The sequence below is a fragment of the Hemibagrus wyckioides genome, linkage group LG26 (assembly GCF_019097595.1).
Source record: "Hemibagrus wyckioides isolate EC202008001 linkage group LG26, SWU_Hwy_1.0, whole genome shotgun sequence".
In the NCBI taxonomy this organism is placed as follows: Eukaryota; Metazoa; Chordata; class Actinopteri; order Siluriformes; family Bagridae; genus Hemibagrus; species Hemibagrus wyckioides.
Window position 1 is genome coordinate 18,281,417 of NC_080735.1, and position 24,791 is coordinate 18,306,207.

The window sequence follows — 24,791 nt, forward strand, 5'->3', positions numbered from 1 at the left end:
CTCTCTCTCCCTCCCTTTCTCCTCTTCTCTCTCTCTCTCTCTCTCTCTCTTGCTCTCTCGCTCCCTCTCGTTCTTTCTCACACACATAATCACTGAGTAAACACTGTGGGAATGGAAAAACATGATCGAAATCCTGAGGCGGGCATGAACAGGAAAACGGGAAAGAAAAGCGATGATGGGTAGCTGAATACAGTTTGTGTGTGTGTGTGTGTGTTTGTTCGAGTCTTCCATAAAATTGTTTTGAAAGGCTGATGACTAAGAACAGGTGCGGGCAGCGGTTTAATAACAGGATGCTCATTTTCTACACGGTGCATATAACACAACTACCCTTATAGTCCAAGGTGTGTGTGTGTGTGTGAGAGAGAGAGAGAGAATCCTGTGCTGTCTCTAATTACCTGAAAACATTAGCATTTTCCTCTGTCTGTGTTTCTTCTGTGTGTGTGTGTGTGTGTGTGTTTTCTGTTATAAAAAAATACATTACCCATGATTCTCTGCGGTATTGACTCAGAGTCACCGACTTTGCAGTTGTGCCAGAGTGCATGGGCTCTGTTCAGAAATTAAAGTGAGTTTGAAGTCCACCCAAATATCGGGAAGCTACTTGGACCTGCCAAGAAGTGTGTGTGTGTGTGTGTGTGTGAGTGCGAGTGTGAGTGTGAGTGTGCGTAGGGGGGATTAGTACAAATATTGACTCTCTCTTCACATCAGCACATCAAGTGGCCTTTAGCACTCAACTAATGTAGTCTCATCCTCATTAAAGCACACACTCTATCACTCAGGGTGCCTTTCCCTCTCCCTCTCTCTCTCTCTCTCTCTCTCTCACACACACACACACACACACACTAATCAGATCTTGAGAATTCGCTTTCGGAGTCTGACTCCGTAGATCTTGCTCTATTTCAGTGCACACCCGATTCCGTTAAACTCATTTGCATATTGGAACAAAGTCCTATCGGTTTCCGATATGCAAATGATTCTGACTTGATGCTGTCACAGTAACCGGGACAGATTAGCCGCAGCGCTAAGCTGGTTTTATTTATGCTAGGTTATGTTTGTGTTGTTGACTCTGACAGAACCTTGTACGTTAAACTCGAGTGTGTTTCCTCCCACATTTACCAACTGAACATGAGGATAAAACATCATGTGGCGAACGGAGAGCAGTTGCTACGGTAACGTTGCATTTTGGCTAATTAGCTAGCTAGCTAACGTTGGTGATATTTGAAAGCACAGGAGAAAATTGAAGGGAATTGAACATTTGTCATTCTTTGGTAGTGTGTGTGTGTGTGTGTGTGTGTGTGTGTGTGTGTGTGCGTGGAGTTTGTCACACAGCTGAGAGTTCCCTTACTGTGTGCGTGTGTATGTGAGGGATGTGAGATCACGCTTGACCTCTCAGTTCGGCTCCAAACGTCCATTCCGTCCAAACGTACTTCACATACACACACCACGCGAGCCGCACACACACTTCTCACTCTGCTGAGTGAATGTCTCACACTGATGCAGGATTCCAGACTGCTCTGGAAAAATGACTACGGGTCATCCTCCTGCCACACACACACACACACACACACACACACACACACACACACAGGTGACAGTGGGATTAAAGTCACACTCTGCCTCTTGACCAGCTTTTAGGAAAAGTTTGTGCATGTAAACGGTTGGGGCTTGTATGATGTGGCAGCCATGTTGAATATTTTCCTCGTCACGGTGTAGAGAAATGTAATTAAACTGCAGCTGCCATCACATACAGGCCAAAAAGCACACACACACACACAACATAGTCTCATACTCTTATTGGCCAGTCCTCTCTCTCTCACTCTCTCTCTCTTTCTCTCTCTCTCTCTCTCTCTCTTTATGGTGTGTGTGTGCGTGTGTGTGTATGTGTGTCAGTGTTACAGGCATGTTAAGGAAAAAATAAAGTAATGAATAAACCTCTTATAACTTTATTGAATACATTTGACACTAAAGTCTAATCAAATCAACAAAATGTAAATCCTTCCAGAACGCCACGCTCTGATTGGTCAGTCAGAGTGACAGTCAGGGAGGTAATTCGACTTGATCGATTACTCTGGTATGTTAATTGGTTTAACTGGTATTGTTGGTGGGAACTGCGTCATGGGTGACTGGTTTCACTGGCGTAGGGGGCAGGAACTCTGGTGTAATTGATATCAGACGACGGAGCTGAACTGGGGCTGTTCACACTGCCTGTATATTCTCTACATATTGAACAGTGAGGTTCTTTGTACAGAAGCCACACCCCCTTTACTATAGCATTATCTCCAGTATTGATTTATTTATTTTTGTAATTCCTTTCCCTCCCTTTCAGGCAGCGGTGGTCAAGTGATCGAGAGGGCCATGCAGTCGGGGATGATCAACCCGAGCAGACAGTGGCAGACGCTGAAACACAACGGAGGCGTGGCGCAGTTCGACTACCAGATCCGCGTCACCTGCGACGAATACTACTACGGCTTCGGCTGCAACAAATTCTGCCGGCCGCGAGATGACTTCTTCGGCCACTATAACTGTGACCACAACGGCAACAAGACGTGCCTGGAGGGCTGGGCTAGCCCCGAATGCAGCACCGGTGAGACACTTAGCCTAGACTTTGGGCGCTAACTATGTTGTCATCAGTTTATACCTGCTTTATATTCTATATATCACGCCTGTCCATCGTATACACCGAGTGCAGAGTCAGCCTGTTGTTATCGCTGTTTGTTAATCAGTGATGTCACAGCGACGCCCCCCTCTGTAGTTAGTTATTTTAGCGGTATTGATGCTGGATTTGTGGTCTTACTGCCCCACCCCACCCCACCTCTGTAGCGTCTGGACGCAGAGCTGCGGTCGGATCAACAGGGATTAGCGCTTTGATGGGAGATTTCGCTCCTTCCTTCATTCATCCTTTTTTCCTGCCCCGAGGGGGATATGACATCATGGCTTGTTGCACCCAGAACAGTGAGCGATGACTCACTGGCTTAGCTGATAGCACTGGGAATGAATGACTGACTGTGATAACAGACGAGTCAGACAGCAGTAGCAGTAATGATCTGTCTCTCTCTCTCTCTCTCTCTCTCTCTCTCTCAGCCATCTGTAAGCAAGGCTGTAGCACTAAACACGGATCCTGTAAGGCGCCCGGAGAGTGCAGGTAAATGAACTTCTAAACATTTTCAAACCAAAACAAATCCCACTGCTTTGTGTATGAAAGTTTTCCCTCCATTTTATGACCTAAGTACTAAAGTGAACACTGACGGAGGGATAAATAGCACAGTCGAGAGACTTAACAAAACACAATACTCTCTACATGTGGTTAAGATCATGACAACACGGTTGCTAAGCAACCGGGAAATATGCGCCAAAGCACAAGCTAGCTGATCCCTGAGGCTAATGATTAACCTAGCTATCATATAACTGTTTTATGCAAAGTGCGATGACTCTGCAAGTAAGACCAACGCAGTAGGAACATCAGCTTTTTCCTCAGATGTGGTAGTCATTTACTAGGAAAAGTCTCGCTACACTCAGAGTTGCTAATGTTATCATCAAGCGCTAACCGAATTCTGTGTGTAGTTAAGTGCTAACCAGGAAAATAGCATAATGTTAAAACACCTGGCTCATAAATGCCACTTAATGTTGATTTATTCATTGTGAAGGATTTTTTTTTTTTTTTGCTAGCACTTGATGCTAGGTCTAGCTACAGTTTAACTCTGGTTGTATGGAGCGACACATCTGAGGGAAATGTTGACGTTCCTGATAGTTCTGTCTCATTTCCACCTTCACTGCACTTCTATCTCGTATTAAACTGTTATGTGATAGCTAGCCAAATATCCTCAGCCTCTAAATTATTCCTGGTGTACAAATTTTTACAGAGATATTCAGTTATCTTGTCTAACCATATGCACCGTGTGTGTGTGTGTGTGTTTGTGAAGGTGTTTGTATGGGTGGCAAGGGGAGTACTGCGACAAGTGTATCCCACACCCCGGCTGTGTGCATGGTACCTGTGAGGAACCGTGGCAGTGTCTCTGCGACACCAACTGGGGAGGACAGCTCTGTGACAAAGGTAGTCCAGTTTCGAATGGAAACGTGCGCGATATTACGATATACATTTAAGTTATTAGCATATAACTAACACTCACATGCTAACTGATATTAATATCAGTGGATCGTTGGAGCGGGGTGTAGATCGAGATGTGATCGTGTGTGTGTGTGTGTGGTTTAGACCTAAACACGTGTGGCACGCGGCAGCCGTGTCTGAACGGAGGAACATGCAGTAACACAGGACCAGACAAGTATCACTGCTCCTGTCCTGATGGCTACTCTGGTCAGAACTGCGAGAGAGGTAAGACACACACACACACACACATATTATGTAGATCTATGGAGGTGGGTGCCACATGTAGCTTTTGTTTATTGGCTCATATACTAGTTTAGCTAGTTAGCTTTCCTAATGGAAGATCGACTCTTTTTCTTCTATTTTTCTTTTTCACTCTGTTTTTCTAGAACTGAACATGACTGGACTAAAGTTGGCCGAATAACTCTAGCTCAGTTAGCATCAGTGTCTAGCCTGACTATTGTTAGCATGTTGGCTGTATAAGGTAGTAAGAAAAGAGTTCTGTTAGCCAAGTATTTAGCTGAGTTAGCTAAGTGTGGTTTGTTGACATTTAAAACAAACCTGAGTGAACAGAATACGGTGATTTACCGCAGCGATGATGATAAACAATATAAATTTAGGGAAAAAAATCACCTCAGAAAGCGAATAGGACAGTGTTTGGGGGGTTTGTTTTGTTTTGTGAGAAACTATTCATCAGAAACTACTCTCTTTGGCTGTAGAATTTTCTAATAGCTCAGACAGATGTGCAAATCTGATTCATTTTGTTTAGCAATTGATGCTAAGTGTAAACCGCAAACCGCGTCTTTTCTTATTAATATAACAACAAATCTGAGGTAAATGTTGATCTTCTATACCCTTTCGACTTATTTTTGTTGCCGCTGTGCCTTCACATCGTCCATATACAGTGAGCAGGATGGCTAGCTAGAAGTTTACCCTCAGCTAACTTGCATGCTGGGTTGCCTAGCGACAGCGCTCTCCTGACTTAACCAGGAATGCGTTGGGTTTTCAGCTTGTAACCCGGTGGATTCTGTATCTCTTTCTCCGTCACGGTTGGTGTGTGTTTTGGAGAATGAACTCGCTGTTAGTTATTGTTAGGAACCTGGAGGCTCGTTAAGGGCAGTGCGGTGTGGTTCTTGTGGGTAATGTAGTTCCCCACAGGCCCCAGGTCATTGTGGGTAATGTAGTGTGGGTGATGCTGATTAATGGACTCTGGCAGCGCAGGGTGTTTAGGGTCAGCTGGAAGAAGACCCTGCATGAAAAGAGAGAAAACACAGGAAAGGAATGACGACTCCTCCTTAAATTCGTCGGAGAACCGGGGCTTTTTTTTTCCTCTTTTTCTCGTTTTTTCTTTTTTTTCTTCTTCCTTTTTTAACCTCTGTCTCGTTTCCTCCCGCCTTGTCTCTGTCATTTGTGTTTTACCACCAGCATCAGACCTCCAGTGAGTGAGTGAGTGAGAAAGCGGAAACAAGGAGGAGTACAGGAGAACAAGGGGGTCCCAGCCAAGCTTAACACACACACACACACACACAATCAGTCTCCAAGCCAAAGAATGTACTTTGCATTAATTGATATGGGCAGCGGAATATGTTCCGACGTGTGGGGCTCCTTCTGCCCTTATTCCCCCGTGTGTGTGTGTGTGTGTGTGTGTGTGTGTGTTGATTTAAACTCGTGTGTGTACATGCCGTTTCCTGATCCACAACACTGGACGATCCATGTGGGCAGTAACAGCAATTCTTTTCTTGTCTATTCTTCCTTTTTTCCCCCCGTTGTTCTATTCGTGTTTTTCCTTTTTCTTTTATTTTTCTTGACTTTTCTCCATTACCCTTCTCCGTGACTTCTCTCAAAGATTTACACTACCTTTTTTTCTTGTTTTCCGCAATTGTTTCTTTTTTTTAACTTCTTTTCTTTCCCTCATTTTCTTTTTTTGTTTTTCTTGTATCCTTTTTTTTATGACTTGTACTCATTTATCACTTTCCATCAATCTCTCTTTCTCCCTCAGAGTCTGTCTGTCTGTCTGTCTGTGTCGGTGTGAGAAAGGCCAAAGGGGCTTTCCAGTCCGCTAGCTGCATCAGATAAAGAGAGAGAAAATAGGGAGGGAGAGACGGAGAAGACGGAGGGTGAAAGGAAGGGAGGGAGCGATTGAAAGGGGAAAACCCAGAGTCAGGACCTCTCCCTCTGCTCCAGAACATCTGAACTGTTAAACACCATCTCTCTCTCTCTTTCTCTCTCTCTCTCTCTCTAGCGGATAACGCCTGTCTTTCGGAGCCGTGTCTGAACGGGGGACGCTGTATGGAGAGCAGTCAGGGTTTTGAGTGCCAGTGTGCGCCGGGGTGGACCGGTCCAACCTGTGCCATCAGTGAGTTATGGGGTGGTGTGTGTGTGTGTGTGTGTGTGAGTGGGGAAAAAGAGGAAAACTCATACAAGAAGAAAAATAATTAGGATTTAAATCACCATAACAGTGTAACATGAAGTCATTCCATGGCTTGATACTAGATATTGTGATGGGTTTAATAAATAAAAAAATAAATAGACAAATTAATGAAAAGAAAGTCACACACATACAAAACATACAGCAAGGATTAGAAAAAAAAAAAATTTTTTCTTAAATTATTATAATATATAATTGTCAAAAAAATCATAAGCCACATGAGAACAAAAAAAAACGAAACTTCAGAAAGAGCGATAAACACGGATAGTGGAGTCCCTGAGAGAGAAAAAAAGAGCTGAATGTGATGAGTTGTGGGAGAACTGGAACAATCCCGAAGCAGGACATAATCCAGACACGGATCAGTGACAGATCCTAAGCAAGCACAGGCCCGGGGCTTGGCTACAGATGGAGCAGAGTCTGTACTCGCTGTGCGTTTGTATATGTGTGAGATATACACTGTGAGATAACACTCACCCGTGTGTGTGTGTGTGTGTGTGTGTGTGTGTGCGTGTGTGTAACCCCGTGTCCTCTTCCTCAGACAAAGACGACTGCAGTCCCAACCTGTGTAACCATGGAGGGACGTGTGTGGACCTTGTCAACGGCTTCAAGTGCATCTGTCCTGCACAGTGGATTGGCAAAACCTGTCTCATCGGTCAGTCTCTTTATCTCTCTCTATCTCTATCTCTCCCTCACTCTCTTTATCTCTCTCTCTCCCTCTCTCTGTAAGCTCAGTGAGTGTACTGATGTAGAAAGTCCTTATCGCTCTCTCTCTCTGCAGATGCGGATGAATGTGCTGAGAACCCGTGTGTGAACGCTCACGTCTGCCGGAACCTGATTGGTGGATATTTTTGCGAGTGCCTCCCTGGTTGGACAGGACAGAACTGTGACATCAGTAAGTAGAAAGACGAGAAACACGTCACGTCCAGCTTCACCTCCATGATGTTTCTGCTTCACTTCTGATGCTTTTCAGCTTCATCTCTTAGATTTCAGCTTCATCTCTGTTAGATTTCAGCTTCATCTCTGTTAGATTTCAGCTTCATCTCTGTTACATTTCAGCTTCATCTACTTAACCATTCAGCTTCACCTCCTTAACCATTCAGCTTCATTTCTGTTACATTTCAGCTTCATCTCTGTTACATTTCAGCTTCATCTCTGTTACATTTCAGCTTCATCTCTGTTACATTTCAGCATCATCTACTTAACCATTCAGCTTCACCTCCTTAACCATTCAGCTTCATTTCTGTTACATTTCAGCTTCATCTCTGTTACATTTCAGCTTCACCTACTTAACCATTCAGCTTCACCTCCTTAACCATTCAGCTTCATTTCTGTTACATTTCAGCTTCATCTCCTTAACCATTCAGCTTCATCTCCTTTACATTTCAGCTTCACCTCTGTTACATTTCAGCTTCACCTCTGTTACATTTCAGCTTCATCTCCTTTACATTTCAGCTTCACCTCTGTTACATTTCAGCTTCATCTCTGTTACATTTCAGCTTCATCTCTGTTACATTTCAGCTTCACCTCTGTTACATTTCAGCTTCATCTCCTTTACATTTCAGCTTCATCTCCTTTACATTTCAGCTTCACCTCTGTTACATTTCAGCTTCATCTCTGTTACATTTCAGCTTCACCTCTGTTACATTTCAGCTTCATCTCCTTTACATTTCAGCTTCACCTCTGTTACATTTCAGCTTCATCTCCGTTATATTTCAGCTTCATCTCTGTTACATTTCAGCTTCATCTCCTTTACATTTCAGCTTCACCTCTGTTACATTTCAGCTTAATCTCTGTTACATTTCAGCTTCATCTCTGTTACATTTCAGCTTCACCTCTGTTACATTTCAGCTTCATCTCCTTTACATTTCAGCTTCACCTCTGTTACATTTCAGCTTCATCTCCTTTACATTTCAGCTTCATCTCTGTTACATTTCAGCTTCACCTCTGTTACATTTCAGCTTCATCTCTGTTACATTTCAGCTTCAGCTCTGTTACATTTCAGCTTCACCTGCAGTACATTTCAGCTTCATATCCTTAACATTTCAGCTTCACCTCTGTTACATTTCAGCTTCAGCTCTGTTACATTTCAGCTTCACCATCACCATATATTTCATCATTTTAATTACTTTTCAGTTTCTTTCTTTCTTTCTTTCTTTCTTTCTTTCTATCTATTTATATATCTTTCTCTCGCTGCTTCTGTCTTTCTTTTCCCTTTCGTCCTTCTTGCCTGGATTACACAGGAACGCTAGCAGGTGTGTAAAACTGAAGGCTTTGTAATTAGAGCTGTATTTCGATCAGTGGGAAAAGCGTGAGAGTCTGACGATCACATGACGACATCGAGATGGTCAGGTTCGTGCTCGTTTAAAATTTTCAGGCCAATTAAAATATTACGGCTGGACGTGCGTTATCACGTTATTATCCCGATCGAGTGCGTTATTAGTCACTCTGATAAATGACATTGTGCGATGTCTTATCAGTGCCCATTAGCGAGCTGTTAGCGATTAGCGTCCAACTCAAACAGCGCTGCCAGCGCCGCAACTCGCCCGCTTTCCCTCTCACACGGTTTCCTCCCGATCCTTATCAGAGGAAAAGCTCTGGAAATCTGACAGCGTGGCTTATCGTGAGCCGCTACGATAGCAGTAAGAGCCTGTGGCTGTTTGCTTTGAGTCACCGCTGAAACGGGCTCGGTTGATTAATTGTTGTTTTTTTTTTTGTGCAGATGTTAACGACTGCAAAGGGCAGTGTCTGAACGGAGGAACTTGTAAGGTAAGTGTGTGTGTGTTTGTGTATATGTGTGTGTATGTGTGTGTGTGGTATTTTCTACCCACCAACACGGCTTGTCGAAGTTTTTGGGGGTCTTTCGTCAAGTTTCTGGCAGAGGTTTCAACTTTTTTTTTCCCCCTTCTATCACTTCTCCCCATCTCTTTTCAAAAATAGCGACTGCTGAGTCATTCTTTGGAGAAAGGACAGGAGGGAAAGAAAGCCATCTGGGAAGAGGGAAAAAAAGAGGAGAGAGAGTGAGAGAGAGGGAAAGAAAGAGTGCGGGTGGGAGGAAGGCTGGATGAACACAGTAGATCAGATTTCCATAAACATTCCTGTCTCCTGCCAGAGAGAAAGGGAGAGCAAGAGAGAGAGAGAGAGAGAGAGAGAGCCTTTATTCTTCCGTCTCTCCTCCTCCCCTTGTGCCCAAACCTCCCTCTCTCCCTCGCTCATTCTTTCTTTTCTCCGTCTTTTACCTCACTGACCCTTTTCTTCTTTCTCGAGCGCTTCGGCTAGAGCGAAGATAAGCCGAAGCAAAGGGAGCGCATTTAACAACAAACCAATGCTAATCTGCGAAATTAACAAAAGCAAACACGCTGATTTGAGCTAATTGCATTACGTTATGCTAGGTGTCATGTAACGATTTTGCATTGCTTTAAAATGCTGATTAAAAATCCCTGGCCCTCTCTATCTGTTTTAATTTTCTATTTCTCCAAAAATAAACGTCTTCGTTCACCTCAGTTCCTTCGACAGTTTCTGCAACATTTTGCTAGCACAGCCTTTGCTAACTCATTAGACTCGTTTCTTATGCTAAGCTAGCATGTTAGGCTAGTCATATCATCTCCTAGTCACTCCAAAACTCTAAATGTGTAGAGTTTTTGCTAAAGCAATGCTAAAGAAATGTGGCACGCTCCTGAAGCAGGTGCTGAGAAAACATTAGCAAAAGATAGTAAAAGTGTTGCCGAGCCGTTAGCGCTAATACGTGAAATTAGCACAAATAGTGTTATGTTTAACATTTGAAAAGTTTAACGCTAAGTAAAAAGCGTGAATTCCTTTCCGGAAAATGGTTTTCTGCAGTGTATTTTGTGCTAACTCATTCGTCATGTCATGATACTAACTCCCTCTTGCTACATCATGCTAAGAAAAGTATGCTAGCTTATTAAGACAGTGGGAATTTACCCAGTCATGCTTGTGTTATTGCGCAGAATCTGTTGATCTCATAGAACATATAAATAAATAAATAAATAAATAATAAAAAAATTTGCATGCTTCTGCTAGCAGTTGCAGAGAAAACAATAACAGCGTATGACGGTAATGGCTTCAGGCTTTATTTTACATCACCCCAGTAATAACATACAAGACTTAGCGATTAGCAGTTATAGGACTATGCTATGTTATGTAAGAGATTGTACATGCTAATGAAAGACGTCGTGTCTCTTTCAGGACCTGGTGAACGGGTACAAGTGTATGTGTGCGGCGGGATTCACGGGCGATCATTGTGAGAAAGATATCGACGAGTGCGCGAGTCAGCCCTGTCTGAACAAGGGCCAGTGCCGCGATGACGTCAACGGCTTCCAGTGCCTGTGCCTGCCTGGTTTCTCTGGAAACCTGTGCCAGGTGAGTGAAACTCGGGGAGCACACACCCAGATCGCCCACGGCATTCCTCCGGTCAGATGCATGTTTTGAACTTGCCTGTGTCGTTTAAAGCTCCTTGAGAAAAAAAAAATTCATCATCTTCACTTTCTCACCGCAACCTAATTTCTTTTGTGACGATCGGATTAGCTTATATAGCTCCTTCTGCATCGCTGCAACCACAAACATTGTTTCTCTACAGCTGGGAGCTGTTATCGTCTCCGCGCCACACCCCAGCCATATTCCTTCACCAAAACGCAGTCAAGTCCGTTCATGTCACTGCTTAACATTAACTGCTGTTTGTTGTCTTTCTAGACATTTGCTAGCTTAGCCATCCTGAGTGGATAACACATTAGCTCTTTATTCTGTGTAAATCATTTGATGTGTTGCAACAGTACATTAACCTGGCTATGTTTCTCTAGCTTACTGTCCGCTAGCTTAGTTTAGCTCTTTCTCCTCAGGTAACTCATTAACCAGGCTACATTTCTCTAGCTTAGTTTGGCTGTTTCTTCTCAGGTAACTCATTAACCAGACTACATTTCTCTAGCTTACTGTCTGCTAGCTTAGGTTAGCTGTTTCTCTTCAAGTAACTCAATAACCAGGCTACAATTCTCTAGCTTAGTTTAGCCATTTCTCCTTAGGCAACTCATTAACCAAGCTATGTTTCTCTAGCTTAGTTTAGCTCTTTCTCCTCAGGTAACTCATTAACCAGACTACATTTCTCTAGCTTACTGTCTGCTAGCTTAGGTTAGCTGTTTCTCTTAAGGTAACTCATTAACCTGGCTGTTTCTCTAGCTTAGTTTAGCAGCTTTTCACCAGGTAACTCATTAACCAGGCTACGTTTCTTTAGCTTAGTTTAGCTGTTTCTCTTCAGGTAACTCATTAAACAGGCTATGCTTCTCTAGTTTAGTTTAGCTGTATCTCCTCATGTAACTCATTAACCAGGCTACATTTCCCTAGCTTCCTGTCTGCTAGCTTAGTTTAGGTGCTTCTTTTCAGGTAACTCTACACCTAGCTATGTTTCTCTAGCTTAGTTTAGCTGTATCTCCTCAGGTAACTCATTAACCAGACTACATTTCTCTAGCTTACTGTCTGCTAGCTTAGGTTATCTGTTTTTCTTCAGGTAACTCATTAACCTGGCTGTTTCTCTAGCTTAGTTTAGTTCTTTCTCTACAGGTAATTATGTTTCTCTAGCTCTGATACCTTAGTTTTCAATTCAATTCAATTCAGTTTATTTTGTATAGCGCCTTTTACAAAGCAGCTTTACAAAAAGTTTTGTTGTTTCTCTTGCTGATTCTGAGGTAACCTGTTTGTCTGGCTATGTTTATGTTGTTTATCCCGATGCACAGATATTAGCCTTCTTGTGAGGCAATTTATTAAGCAATTTTATGCCTCTCTATGTTTCTCCATCTTCTTAGCCATGCTATGTTTTGCAAGATTATTCTGAGATAACCCATAAGTCAGCTATGCATCTGTTTCTCACAGCATTCTGAGGTAAAACATTAGCAGTGTTTCATTAGCTGTGTTTGTTTAGCTTATTCTACGAAAACCTGTTAGCTTGCCAACATTTCTGTGGTAACTTGTTTGTCAGTCATGTTTCTGCTGCTGATTATGAGGCAAAAATATTTGCATTGCTTTGTTCCTTACCTTATTCTGTTGTGACCTGTGTACTATATTGCTCATTCTTAATTTAGCCTAGCTAGGCTTGCAACATTTTTAACTCTGATAGGATCCTGATGTTAATTCTGAAGTAACGTCCTGTCCTAGATGTGTTTCTCTATCCTATCTATTCTGAGGTAACATGATAGTCTTGAATTGTTTCTGATGCTTACTCTGAGGTAATTTGTTAGCATGGATTTTGTTTCTATTCCGTAGCCTAGCTATGCTTTTTTAGCATCTTCTGAGGTATTCTGTGCCAACAAGTTAGATTATTCTGTGGGAGAATTTAAGCCTTGAAATGTTTTTTTTAGATAATTCTGAGGTAATTTATTAGCCTAGATGTGTCTTTTTTATGTTATTCTTTTAGTTGTTTGTTTTTGCTATGTTTCTTCAGCTTTTTCTGAGGTAATTTGTTACGTTAAGTCTGGATGCTTTTATGTAACATAATATGAGCTAAAAACGAGCCTGGATGAAATATTTGTCCTGATTTCAGTTTGCTTATCACGTTAACCTTCATCACACAGGTCTAAAACGACATCAGTCTCTTCTGGAATGGAGTTTATTATTAAAAAAAAAACAATAACACAATGTCTCATAGTCTTTGTGCTGTTGTGTGTTTTGTGTTCTTCAGTTGGATATTGACTACTGCGAGGGAAATCCGTGTCAGAACGGAGCGCCGTGTTTTAACCTGGCGACGGATTATTACTGTAAATGTCCTGAGGATTACGAGGGCAAGAACTGCTCCCATCTCAAAGACCACTGTCGCACCACGCCCTGCGAAGGTACCAATTCATTCACAGAGTGTGTGTCTGTGTGTGTGTGTGTGTGTGTGTGTGTGCATTCCATTTGTTCAAATGTCAAAAAAGTTTACACAGGATTCTAGTGTTATTTTAGCTGCATTATTTTTCAGTTCTTGCTTTAGTTTTCAGTGCCACACTTTAAAAACCCATTTTCTTTTTCATGCTCAGGTAGTGTAGAGTTTGTGATGATTAGAAATCCTGAAGCCCTGCGTAAGAGAATAAAACGAAAAATGATTCCCTTATTTTATTTATTTTTTATTTTTTTTTTACACATTTACATTCCAGCTAGACACAGAAGGAAAGGAAACTTTTAATCTGTTTTTAAGTTTAATTTAAAGCTTTAGTTTTAGATTTTGTTCGGTTGAAATTCTTTGGCTGCTTTTGTTTAGCACTATGTTTCAGTTCACAGGGAAAAACACTTTTTTTTCTCGTAGTCTTTATTTTCATTAACCGCAGCGGCGTTTATCGTCTCACCTTCCCCGCATCTATCCATCTCTGTGATGATAATTGTAGCGCTGACATTTCCGCAGGCTTAAAATATCCCAGAAGAGACCCAGAAGCTTGAGCTTAGCCCTGATATTGTGTCCTATCGCACCTCTCACATATCTGAAACGTGTCGTTCAGGGACGTTCTGAGGTTTTAGCGATGACGCCAAACCGTGGCCGGGGCTATCTTCAGGTTCGAGTCCCGGCGGATTGACGCCATTCCATTGTACGAGTGTACAGCGTTAGCCGTTTTTAACACGTCTCCGTTGCTTCCCCAGGGCCTTGCCACCTTGGGAACGTTTTAGATTGTGTTACACGCTTGAGCTTAGCTACATTGCGGGGGGTGGGGCGGTGGTGCAGGAGCAGACTGTGTGGCGGCTATGCTAAGTCTTAGCACGTTGCTATCTGAACCGTTACCAACGAATTTGGGTGTGTTCTCATACAGGGTTATACATGCTCCGAGGGTTTGAAAGAGAGAACACAAGAGAGATAATAGGTCTTTAAAAAAAAAAGATATATAAAGCAGGGAGAGGCTTGTATTGGAATTTCCCCTTGATTTGTTGCCAGAGAACAATCTGACCATGTTAACCCTGCCCCCTGTGTTTCAATTCCACAGTGATTGACAGCTGCACGGTGGCTGTAGTTTCCAACAGCACCCCGGGCAACGTGCGCTACATCTCGTCCAACGTGTGCGGTCCTCACGGTCAGTGCCGTAGCCTCGCCGGAGGACATTTCAGCTGCGAGTGTCAGGAGGGCTTCACTGGAACCTACTGCCATGAGAGTGAGTGAAAAACTTCGGTGTTATTGCTTCATCAAATACAAGAGCCAATCCGCTCGCAGTATGCAAATGAGCCATATGTAGTACTGGGTTTCTGGGGAAGAAAGGTTGGGTTTCTAATTTGCATTTTTTGGTAGGATCTAGATTTGTTTTCTTGTCTGAAAGTGAAAGTTTTGGCACCCTAAGCCATTGTTTAATAACCCCTGCTCTCTCTATCTCTCTCTCTTCCTCTCTCTCTCTCTCTCTCTCTCTCTCCCTCAGACATTAATGACTGCGAGAGCAGCCCGTGCCGTAACGGAGGGACGTGTATCGATAAAGTGAACGTGTACCAATGTATCTGCGCTGACGGCTGGGAAGGACCCGACTGCGAAACTAGTACGCACATGTCCTCACGGCTTCTCTTTAATATAATAATAATAATAATAGACAAAAAAGGAAAATCAGTTAGAACATGTCTTTCAAAGCATTTCACCTCCATTCACACGTAAAGGAATGTAGATTTATTACCAGTGTAGCACTGTAGCGTGATCATCACCAGCTTTAAACCGGAAATGTTTAATATTTCGAAGGCACTATATAGTATGTAAAACCGACAGATGTATAAATCCGAAGCTCGGACAAACAGAATTGTTTAATACGACCCTTTTTGTTTGATTTATTTTCTTAGATATCGATGACTGCAGCACAAACCCGTGTCACGATCGCGGTGTGTGTCGCGACCTCGTCAACGACTTCTACTGCGAGTGCAAAAACGGCTGGAAGGGCAAGACCTGTCACTCACGTAAGCCCCTCCTCCTTTTTTTTATCAGATATTTCTCAGAAATAAGGATATTTTTCTTACCTTTCCTGCTAAGACTTTTGAAAGTCAGTGAGTACTGCTGCAGAGTGTTTCGCTAGCTGAAATTCCACTATCAAGGGGTAATTCCGAATTACATGCCCCTAGAAATTCCCTGTGCGAAGCTGGTTTGCGGTGTTGAGAGAATGTTTAACATGACACACGTCGCGACTACATCCAGCTTGGCAGCTGACCAACATAAATAACAATATTTCATGATTTAAAGGCGTGTTTAAAGCCCCAGGCGGAAACGGGGAAACATGAAACGCTAGCAGTTTGTGATCCAGGAGAGGGGGGAGGGGCTAATTAGTGAATAAATTGTGATCAAATTTGAATTGTATTATATTGGATGATTGATTCGTGCGTCTCGATATCATATCTGTGATTGACGAACGCGCTTTGAGAAACATTTGTGTGTCTGTGTTAAGTAAAAACTCGAAAGCTGAGTTTTGTTTTGTTTTCCCGCGGCAGGCGAGAGCCAGTGTGATGAGACGACGTGTAATAACGGCGGAACCTGCTATGATGAAGGAGATTCCTTTAAATGCATGTGTGCGCCTGGCTGGGAGGGGACGAGTTGCAACATCGGTACAGTAACTTATTTTCTTACGTTGTCTTTGGCGTCATCATGAAAGGCCACCTCTGGAAATAAATTAACGTGTGTGTTTGTGTGTAGCGAAGAACAGCAGCTGTCTTCCCAACCCGTGCGAGAACGGCGCCACCTGCATCGTCAGCGGCGACCGATTCACCTGCGTGTGCAAGGAAGGCTGGGAAGGACTCACCTGCAGCCAGAGTATGACATCATTTCCTGTCCTTTTTTCCTGTTTCATCGTGTGTGCCGTATTTTTTTATGGAGTCCAAGAAGTGCGAGAATTGTTGTGGCTTAGAATCCGTAATAGGCAGCGATAAGAAAAAAATAATAATAATATTAATAATAATAAAAATGATACAGTGATTTTGAAGTTTCAGAACCTTATAGTCTAGAAAATACTGTAATTTTACGTTGCTCCAGTTCTGTCACGCGCTATAATCGTAAGATTATCATAAGCGATACGACAGAGGTTTTACGTTTATTTGCGCTTCCCCGTTGCCATGGCGACACTCGATCAGTCTCCTTGAATGTTGCAGGAACTTCGAAAGCTTCAAATCTTTTGTTGCATTTTTTTTTGTATCAGTGGTGTGTGTTTTGGGAATCAAATTACTTTTATTAAACATTGTTGTTTCTTTCTTGTGTTACAGACTCGAATGACTGCAACCCACACCCATGGTAAGCCATTTCCCACACACACACACACACACACATACACAGTTATCCTCCAGCTAAATACATAAAACGCTATTCAGTCAGGTTTTTTCCATGTACTCTCTTTTTCTCTCTCAAACACACACACACACACGTTTCACATGGCGCTCACACGATCCTGAACGAACCCCGAGGACATTCAGGAAGTGATGGTATCGAGATTCTCCTGGCTGTTTGTTACACTCAGCGTGATACGGAGATCTTATCTGTGAGTGAACTTTGACCTCTGACCCCCTGAACCTAATCCCTCTCTCTCTCTCTCTCTCTCTCTCTCTCTCTGTCTCTCTCTTTTTAGCTACAACAGCGGGACGTGTGTAGACGGGGATAACTGGTACCGCTGCGAGTGTGCCGCAGGCTTTGCCGGACCTGACTGTCGCATCAGTGAGTGACTAGCATGAGTTAGCGTTTCAGTAACAGGAAGTGAGCTCAGATTTAGCAACATTGTTAAATAAAAACGTGAAAGCGGTTCCTGAGTTTCAGGGACGGGTTTTGTATGAAATGGAACTCGGGCGATTAGCGAACAGAGAAGCTTTTAGCCACACTTGCTATAATGTCACCTGATCACAGTAATTACACACAGGCTATAATCTTCTAGCGATCGGATATCAGGATAATTACAGTATAAAAAATCTTATTAGGATGTAAGTTCTGGTAATTATACAGTCAGAGAAGTGAGGGATTAATGAGGTCATCTTTCTGACAGACATTAACGAGTGCCAGTCGTCTCCGTGTGCGTTTGGCGCGACATGCGTGGACGAGATTAACGGCTACCGCTGCTTGTGTCCACCGGGTAGAAGCGGAGCGAGGTGTCAGGAAGGTAAACACACACACACACTCTGCTGCACATCACAACCACACTTTCATTTCCAGTCCCGATGGTCACGTGATTCGTGTCTCTTTCAGTGAACAGACATCCCTGTACGGACGCCGGACGCGTCGTAGCTGATGGAGCCAGGTGGGACAAGGACTGTAACACCTGCTACTGTCACAACGGCAGAGTCACCTGCACAAAGGTACCATCAATACTAGGAGGAAACTACCACAAGCATTGTCTGATCTGTCTGTGTATGATCTGTCTGTGTCTGATCTGTCTGTGTCTGATCTGTCTGATCAGGCTGCGTCTGATCTGTCAGTGTCTAATCTGTCTGATGTGTCTGATCTATAAGATCGGTCTGTCTCTGATCTGTCTGATGTGTCTGAGTCTGATGTGTCTGATCTGTCTGATGTGTTTGTGTCTAATCTAATCTGTCTAATCTGTCTAATATCTAATCTGTCTGATGTGTCTGATCTATAAGATCGGTCTGTCTCTGATCTGTCTGATGTGTCTGATGTGTCTGTGTCTGAGCTGTCTGTGTCTGCTGTGCCTGATCAGTCTCGTGTCTTATACTTTAATTTGGCCTTGGAACTAGTGATTAGTAGACATTCTTTAGACATAATAGACAAATAAATAATCCATAAATTAAACAATGAATAATAAAAAAAAAAAATTATTTAATGACTATAAATAATATACAAACAAATAAAAAATATTTTTAATTAAAAATGCATAGAAAGTTTAAATAAATTTTTTGTAAAATTCCTCTAAAAATATAAAACCAAAAATGTAAAAAAAAAAAAAAAAAAAAACATATAATCAAACAAATAAATCAATATGAAATAAACATTTAGCTCTATATATTTTATTTATTTAGCATTTTTGTTTGTTTATTTATTTATCCATATTTAAAGAACAGAAACGCTGAATTGTGTAGCCACAAGCCACAATAATCCTTTGTTTAATATAAAATCTTTACCTCTATTTTACTGGTAAAACTGCCTATAAAAGCTGCGTGACTGACGGGGGTTAAAGCGTGTAGTGTCCAGTTTTAAAGCGGCAGTGTGTGATTATCAGCAGGAGAAAGGTTGCTGTAAAAGTGATGGATGAGTCGCTGATGTCTCCGAGGATGACTGAATGAATTAGCGTCTAGCTCTCAGCGGTTAACGATTAACGCTTCAGCTGTGAGGGTGTGTGTTTTATATTCCACGCCATGGCTGTTGACTCTTTTCTCTTTTCAGGTGAGATCAAAGTAAAGCGATCCCACATCCTGTACTGAAGGCAAATCCGTTTGCTTATCTAACGTTAATGCGAAACGATATCCAGGAGACGTTTTATCAGCGTCTGCGAGCAAAGGCCAGCGAGTGAAGGTTTAAATATTAATGTGTGGTGTGTGAACCTCGCGTATGAAAAAAAAAAAAAAACAGGCGTAAAGTCCGGGTGTTGGGTAACAGCACTGAACCCAGTGTGCGGAGTTTTACAGGCACACGGTTTAGCTCTGGACCAAAACCTCCATTGACTGTAAACTTTAACCTCAAACGTCGCCCAGATGAATAAAACCACGAGTGTGGAATCGGCTCCTCGCTCTCGTCTGACGTCAGTCCCGTTTTCTGTGTGAATCACTGCCACACAGGGCAAAAAAAAAAAAAAACAAGGCAGGGATTTATGTGTGTTCAGTAAATGGCTCCCAAGTGCAAGGCGAGTTGGTGTGCAGCACGACCGCAGCGTGGGTCTGATTGATCGAGCTTTTAGCCTTTGGCAAACTTTGAGTACGCCTCATTTGGAAATGACAAACTTAAACAAAAGCGATAAATCTCCTTTATTAGGTCGAGCTGAATTATCAGATCGCTCTGTACGGACTCCAAAGAGAAATTTCTCAGAAACCAGACTGGAAAACGCCACTCTGCTCTGTGTTCTTTACAGAAATTTACAGTGCATTATGGGTATTCTCCACTGCATTGTTGGGTTTTCACTCGAGCGTAGGATGTAGCGTGCTAATAATGCTTTTAGGAAAACTCTCAGACGCTTCTCTGGTGCTAACCCGAATCTTTCTGTCCACCGCAGCTGTTGTGTGGTCCGAAGCCGTGTCGTCTGCTTGTATCCGGGCGGGGGGATTGTCCGGCCGGTCAGTCATGTGTCCCGATGCAGGAGGACCGCTGTTTTGTGAGGCCGTGCCCCACGCAAGGCGAGTGCTGGTCTGATCAGAACACGCCCATCCAGTCCCGGTGCCACCCGGAGAGCGACTGCGCCAACGTCACCTTCACGTTCACGAAGGACGTCATGCCGAAGGTGAGATGCAGAGACTGAAGGTGTGTGTGTGTGTGTGAGGGGTACCAATACTTTTTTTATCCTCAAGAAATCATCAAGCACATGCTATCAATAAGCAAATCAGAAATTAGTCCTTGCCTAAAACCCCGCCCCTTTTTCAGTGGTAAATGATTATTGTGTGGGCTCATTTGCATACTGAAAGGCGATTGGCTTGTTTGTTTTACAATGCGTGAATCTACAAGGCACTTCAAAGTTTAATAGTTACTGAGATATAAAGGTTTATTTTATTCGAACAGATTCACGGTGATGAGTTTGACCTGATTTGACGTGTTTGTTTGTTGGTGTCAGGGCGTGACGGTGGAGCAGGTCTGCCGAGAGCTTCGCAGTCTCTACGTGGTGAAGAATCTCTCCTCCGAGTTCTCCATCTCCATCACCTGTGAGCCGTCCAGCACGGCCAGCAGCGAAATCCACGTGGCCATTGTACGTATCCACTCGAGAATCTTCTCTCAATCCTGCGCTGCTTCACTTAACAGCAGCTTCATCCTCTAATCGCTCGACCGCATGCCATCACTAATCCCCTGACACGAGTCCCTGGCTATTGTAACGTTCTACTCCAGTGAGGATGATGTTGGTGATGAGAATGAGTTGCTGTGTCATTCCTTTCTGCTGCATAAATAATGCTCTTTGGCCACAGAACAGCTCATTAACTGCTTACAGCTTTGTGTTTCTTTTTGTAAACAAGCTACACATAATAGCAGTTATTTATGACAGGAGAAAACCAAACCCGAGACCGAAGCCTGAGATGCGAATCATACGACAAAATGTGTACCACAGTTAAAAAACTTTAAATTATTGACTGAAGGAAGCCAGAGCGTGTGTCTGTGTGAGTTATTGAGATGGAAAAAAAAGCTTCTTTTTTCTCTTGATGTTAAAATGGCTGCGTTCTCCAGCAGGTTTCCGTTGATGCCGGCAGCAGCCACGCGCCGGTTAAAGGAATCACGGACAGGATCATCGATGTGGTGAGCAAACGCAGCGCTAACGGCACCATCCTCACCGCCATCGCCGAGGTCCGCGTCCAGCGCAGGCCAACCAGCAGCCCCAACGGTGAGTGTCCAGCATTCCACACTTGATTCTTCAATTAAATTAAATTAAAAAATAACATTAACCGTAGAGACGAGCAGACGTTTACTGACAAGAGAAAATAACCTGATGAACTACAGGAAGTCACAGAGGAAGGTACAATGCAAGTTAAAATTAGCTTCAGTTGAATTAAAGTTCCTTCAGAATGAAAGGAACGTTCAGTGGAGGAGAAAGCCGCAGAGATATTCATTCATCTACTGACAGAATGTTTAGTCTCAGTGTTTATCAATCCCCAACCCTTACTGAGTTAATATCTGTGAAAAAGTTCTGAATATTTTTTTCTCCTTGTTACTAGATTACCTGGTGCCAGTGCTGGTTTCCGTGGCAACAGTGATCTGGGCGCTGGCTTTGGCGTGGGCAGTGTTGTGGTGTGTGCGTCGTCGTCGCAAGCAAAATGCCAGTGCCACGGCAACAGGGTACACCTCGGCGCCGTCGGCCGCGCCGTCCCCCGAGGACAACAATGCGGCAAATAACGCACGCGAGAACCTGCACCAGATCAAAAACCGCATCGAGAAAAATGCCGTCAGCGCCAAGATCGGACCGCAGAAACTCCCACCTCAGGAGGCGCCGCCGCCCGAGGATGACCCAGACACCGAGAAACGGCTCCACAAGGCGCGGTTTCCGCGGCGGCCGGTGTACGCGCTAGTGGAGTGCGACGAGCGGCCGAGCAGCCTGCACGAAAAGCGAGCTCACTGGACTAACAAACGCGACAACAGAGACTTGGAGTCCCAGAACAGCCTGCACAGAATGGAGTATATCGTATAGCGGCTGCAAGGAAACTAGGTGTGCTAGGCAACAGTCACCGTGACAGCCGTTACGGCTGCACCCCAGAGGTGAAGGACGGATGGAACAACAATAGAGTCAGCACCGAACTTTTCCGGCTCACCCTTCGAGCGGGAGACTCGGCCTCTGTTACGGGAAATTGGACCGTTTTGTGTCGAGATGACGAAGAAGGAGAAAACGAGGAAAAGTCCCCACAGCAAAATTTACTGCATAGACACACTGACTAATTGGGTCAGATCGAGGTTGTTGTGGGTTGGCTGGTTTTCCGGTTTTCCCCCCGGTTCAAAACGAGAAAAAAAAATATACCAAAACGCCGCCGTCTCGGGTACTTTACCTAGCGATGAATTACAAACAAGCGATTTTTCGGCATCGCAGAAAAAAATTCGAATTCTTTTGTGTGCAGCAGAATTTCAGAGGCACACGGATTTGCACTCAGCAAGAATGCGTCAGTGTTTTTTTTTTATTACTATTATTATTTCTTCCTTGGGATCATTTCACAGAGATGGAGGGTTTTAGACCTGATCAAAATATTTAAAAACATAACCCTCGCTGTGTATCAGAGCGAAGGTGCTGATCAAAGTAAAGCTGATCTCAGACCAGGTTGCTGTTCCACGGCGTGATTCTGCAGACTAGCATCCTGACACGACTCCACGTGCCGAGAACCTCCAGGCTCGCTTCATAACGCAAGTCTAAAGGCATCACTAATCCCGTCTCATTTCCATCAACATTTATACAAAACGTTTTTTATTCTTTTTGTAAAAAATGGAGGTGTTTGTTTTCAGCAGTAAATTATTCGAGTGATGTTTCCTGAGTGTAACAGCTGCCCTTAGACCTCCGTCATGAAGCGAGATCCTTTTATACAGACACGGGAAATAGAAATGAGGTTTAAAAAACGCAGAGCTGTAATGTTTAAATGTTTAGATTTGCGAAACGAACATCCTGGCTCTGACGCCGGGGGTGAGCCGACTCGCAGAACATCGGATATCGTGATACTCGAAGATCATGCTAAAGAACGACGAGGCAAATAACCAGCTGAGGAAAAGACACAACGCTCTTAGATGCTCTCAGTAAAGTGTATCGTATCATTACGTATCGTATCGTGATGTATCGTGTTGCCGTATCGTATTGGCCCACCCCTGAGGGAAGCCCCACCTTAATCACACTTCCTGTTTAGCCCAAAGGTGCCTGCAAGACCACCCCCACCACAACCACAACAACCAAAACTCCATCATCATCATCATTTATTAATATTATTATTATTATTTATTTTCATGCGTATTGTTTTGTTTTGCAGGCGGCAGGTCAAACTTCAGTCCCTTGCAATATGAAGAATTTTAATTGTCGACTTTTACTATGACGTCCATGTTGTGTAGATTTTTCTTTTTGTATGTACATATTTTTTTAATTAATCATTGTGTATATTTGATTTATTAACTTAATATTCGAGAGCCTATCATTCCTTGTTTTTTTTTGTTTTTTTTGTTTTTTTATTTTAATTTTTTTTTTTATTTATGTGCTTCATTTAGATTCCGAAGGTTCGACAGCTTTGTAAGCTTTCTACTTCCTTAGGTTTGACAGAAAACGTTTGTTTCACACACAAAAAAAAAAAATAAATAAATAAATAATAATAATAATAATAATGCCAAAAGTGTTCTTGAAAGAATAGTTTTATTTTTTATTTCAGCTGTATGAAATGAAAATGCGCTGTACAAACTTTAAAAAAAAAAAAAAAAAAAAAAAAAAAAAACATTTACAGTTCAACGGTTTGGTCAGGATTATTTCTGGAACGTTTCTGAAACGGCGACGGAGAACGGCGAATAAGAACGAAAGAAAGGAGAGAAAGAAACGTGACTTAACGCGTCTTACGACAAAGACAAACATTAAAGTGAACCGACATTTCTGCAGTGGTGTTTGATTTTTTTCATATTCTGTCATGAATCAGTCTAGAATGTTCCATCTCCGTGTCGATGTAAACAAACACTCTTCCCGTAGCAGTATTTCTGTAGTGAGGTGAAACTAAAGCTCATAGCCGGCTGTTTTCTTTTCCCAAACGACTGAGGAAACGAGAAGTAGAGGCTTTATAGAGTCAAATTCAACAATAAGAGCTTCACTTTCCTGAAAAAGTCAAATCTCTGTATGACTTTTTGTAAAAAAAATAAATTAAAAAAATTGTGTTCTTTTCTTCATGGATTTAGGAAGAGAAATAAAGGGCAGGTCCGTCAAAGTAGTGAGCTCTTTCCTCTGAGTGATGCTGGCCAGGACATGGTACAGTTCTTTTTATTTTTAGGCCTCTCTGAACAAAAAAACGAGATAAGTTTTGGTTTTACTTTAGTGTTAAACTTGAGAAATTTTGCTATTTTTATTTTGGTCTTTTTTTTTGTGTGTGTCATTTGAAAGAAATATTTATTAAATTCTTTGTAAGAAACAATGTGTTTGATGTGGAGTTTTTATTTTATTATGAAAGTACCATTTGCTTGTGAATGATTAATGATGAAAACGCGATCATTAACTGATCCTTGGTCATTAGATGCTGTTTATCTAAAGCGATAAAATGCGATAGAAACTTTGCGTTAAATTAAACATGCATTTATTGTTTTGTTTATTCCTTTACCAAACACTTTAACCGAGGAAAAAAAACAATCACTGACTTGAGCACACTGATAACTGATGATATAAGAGTAATAATATCATTTGATCTACTGCTATATGATGAAACTTCAGAGCCTCAGTAATGCGACTGTCAATCATTCACGTACACAGCAATATAACTATAAAAACATCACACTCGCCGAGAACTTGACAGCAGAACCGGAAACCCGGCCTGTGACTTGGTAAAATTTGTCTTGTGCAGGACACTCCAGATCTTCCACCTTCTCCAAGCTTCACCTCCACACCATGGGGATCTTCGTGGAGCTTTGTGTACAGGAGCATGGTCATGCTCAGTCTCTTAGCTCTAGTGAAGAGAAATTAAAGTCATTCTGTACAGTCGTGTGCTTCAGAGTTCGTGGAA

General features: G+C 42.7%; 1 protein-coding gene across 3 annotated transcripts in view; it reads left to right on the forward strand.

The window, feature by feature from the left end:
* The window catches only part of jag1a (jagged canonical Notch ligand 1a), a 31,850-nt gene extending 8,319 nt beyond the window's left edge, over positions 1–23,531 (forward strand). Inside the window, exons 4-26 of one of the 3 annotated variants that reach the window (XM_058380131.1) lie at positions 2,324–2,581; positions 3,079–3,139; positions 3,918–4,048; positions 4,208–4,327; positions 6,342–6,455; positions 7,066–7,179; positions 7,306–7,419; positions 9,247–9,293; positions 10,731–10,904; positions 13,210–13,360; positions 14,480–14,644; positions 14,903–15,016; positions 15,309–15,422; positions 15,948–16,061; positions 16,150–16,266; positions 16,713–16,740; positions 17,072–17,157; positions 17,480–17,593; positions 17,680–17,789; positions 19,655–19,879; positions 20,207–20,338; positions 20,809–20,962; positions 21,294–23,531. In XM_058380131.1, coding sequence (XP_058236114.1) covers positions 2,324–2,581; positions 3,079–3,139; positions 3,918–4,048; positions 4,208–4,327; positions 6,342–6,455; positions 7,066–7,179; positions 7,306–7,419; positions 9,247–9,293; positions 10,731–10,904; positions 13,210–13,360; positions 14,480–14,644; positions 14,903–15,016; positions 15,309–15,422; positions 15,948–16,061; positions 16,150–16,266; positions 16,713–16,740; positions 17,072–17,157; positions 17,480–17,593; positions 17,680–17,789; positions 19,655–19,879; positions 20,207–20,338; positions 20,809–20,962; positions 21,294–21,763 — 3,227 coding nt within the window. In that variant the 3' untranslated portion in view covers positions 21,764–23,531. The remainder of the gene's footprint in view (positions 1–2,323; positions 2,582–3,078; positions 3,140–3,917; positions 4,049–4,207; positions 4,328–6,341; positions 6,456–7,065; positions 7,180–7,305; positions 7,420–9,246; positions 9,294–10,730; positions 10,905–13,209; positions 13,361–14,479; positions 14,645–14,902; positions 15,017–15,308; positions 15,423–15,947; positions 16,062–16,149; positions 16,267–16,712; positions 16,741–17,071; positions 17,158–17,479; positions 17,594–17,679; positions 17,790–19,654; positions 19,880–20,206; positions 20,339–20,808; positions 20,963–21,293) is intronic. The other 2 variants (XM_058380132.1, XM_058380133.1) reach the window with 2 other exon arrangements.
* The last annotated feature ends 1,260 nt before the right edge of the window (positions 23,532–24,791 follow it).